General features: G+C 39.3%; 1 protein-coding gene across 1 annotated transcript in view; it reads right to left on the reverse strand.

The window, feature by feature from the left end:
- The window catches only part of TXK (TXK tyrosine kinase), a 65,672-nt gene that overhangs the window by 45,479 nt on the left and 18,044 nt on the right, over positions 1-2,149 (reverse strand). The window contains exon 5 of the mRNA XM_004706274.1: positions 977-1,031. Within this exon, the coding sequence (XP_004706331.1) occupies positions 977-1,031 (55 nt within the window). The remainder of the gene's footprint in view (positions 1-976; positions 1,032-2,149) is intronic.

Here is a 2,149-nt window from a genome sequence, read left to right on the forward strand (position 1 = left end):
GTTTATTCTGACATCCTTTTAGACACCGGAACCCTGCTGTTGAGCTGGGGAGTTGGCTCAGCTCAGTGATCGTAGCCTTTGATCTATGACCAGCTTGATTCCTGTGAAACTTACTTCTGGAATTTCTTCCCCTGGTTCAGCCTACCTGTCATGCTGTCTTACTTCTTCATGCTGAACTCTCTGGCATCAATTCACAGAGGGTCACCGACGATTGCATGCCAGGCAGACCTGGCACTCGGTTTCCTCCCAGCAAGTGAGAAAAAGACTGGCCTCCAGTTTCCATGTCCACCACCAGAGAGTGGAAATGCCCCTCCTGCCCTCTGTCCATTCTCCCATGTCCTGACCATTAGAGGCACTGGATTTTCAGTTCAGAATGAATCTTCCTCATTCATATTTTTCAGATTTCCTCAACATCTGACAGATAGCTCTTACCTCATTTCCAGTTTTGACTCAACATTTACCCGCACCTACTACTTACTGTCAGTTGGAAACTTGAACTCTGCGGTTTTGTTTTGACCTAAATGAGTAGTTTTGATCTGAGCTGAATGTTTTGGTTCCTCCATTCCCAGAGAACAAAGAAAGTCCAACGCCTTGCATTTTGGCATGTTAGTGTTTTTAACAGACTTAAGCTAAACTCAAGAGGTTAGATTATGATATTAAGCCAACTTTTTGGCAACAGTTATGTGGATGAAAAACAAAGAAACTACTAAGAGAGTATACTTTGGAAGGAATGAAGACATTTCAATGACTAAGAGTTAAAATCATTTCAGTAGAACCACACTTCTGCAATGATGGAGTCAGTGGAAAATATTATCTGAATTACAGTTTTCCAGAAAACATGTAATCAGCACGAAATTTTAATAGTGTTTCAGAACTACACAAACAGGAGGTCATAACCTTTTTTGATTCATTAGGAATCTTTGGAATGTAGCTCTCTCAGAAATGTCTAGGTTGAAGCATGAATTAATTGAATTACCTCTTGTCGCAATAGACGCTCTGCCTGGTTTCTGGTAATGTTTTTATGGTACCATCTGTAAAAGCAATTTTTAAAAAAGATTTAAAATTTTATATTCCATTTTTTCAGGAAAAGTATTTCATTTCTATCTTTAAGAACTTACTCCAAAACTGATATAAGCCCATGGGTTCTTTTTGACTCAGAGAAGGGATACTGTTTTACTGTGTCAATTATTTTACTTAATAGTGTTTTTCATTTCAAGCCAACATTGTTTATTCTTTAATATCTCAGTTTAACAATTTGACACACATTTAGTATATAATTTCCAATAGTTTAATCTCCTGTCAATATTAAAGAAGTTTATGTGGTTAACAAATCATTTTCAGCAAATAATCCCCACCCCCACCCCTTCTGGAACTTCCCCTAAGCTTCCTTTTATAGATGTTATGTCATAACTCATTGCTGTCAGGTTGCTTCAAATTCCTAGGGTTTCTTAGACTCTACATCTTTATGAACACAGTCAGCCTCATCTTTTCCCCATGAGACAGATCGTGGTTTTGAACCTCCGACCTTGTGAGTAGCAGCTCAACGCTTATTCCATAGCACCAGCAAAGCTCACTGAACTATACTACCCCTCACAAAATTAAAGCATGCTGTCATCTGATTTGACTGTCCTGAGCATGTTAACTCATAACAGAGATGGCTTAGCAGAGCAAGTAAGGCAACCATTGCCCGAAAAATCTTCCTTGGTTTTTCTTTCAGTGACTCACTAGGCTCCACCCAACATGGGATCATTTCTTTGCTCAAATTCACGAAGCCCTTTCTCGGTTCATTCAGATCCTGCCATTTGCTTTGCAGGCAACACTCTATTAAACAGCTTCAGAATATCAAACTACACTGGAACTCTCAGTAAGTCATATTATAATTTAAACATAACATGTGATAGGGCAACATGTAGTCAGCAAGCAAATGTAGGGCAAGATAAAAGAAAAGCATTGAACCCCAGAGAAGTTAAAAAGAAAACAAAACAGAAACCTTTTATTTCAAAACAACATATAACAGGAGTCGACCCAAAACACTATTTTTCTGCTGGGTGGGAGGAAGAATTCACATGTAGCCACAGACTCTCAGTGGGTGCAGCAGCGGGGCGCGAAATGAGACTCTGAATCGTGAGGTTGAGGGTGGAATTGTTTC

Source organism: Echinops telfairi, unplaced genomic scaffold, assembly GCF_000313985.2.
Source record: "Echinops telfairi isolate 266 unplaced genomic scaffold, ASM31398v2 ScPeMD7_7468;HRSCAF=8506_0, whole genome shotgun sequence".
Taxonomy (NCBI): domain Eukaryota; kingdom Metazoa; phylum Chordata; class Mammalia; order Afrosoricida; family Tenrecidae; genus Echinops; species Echinops telfairi.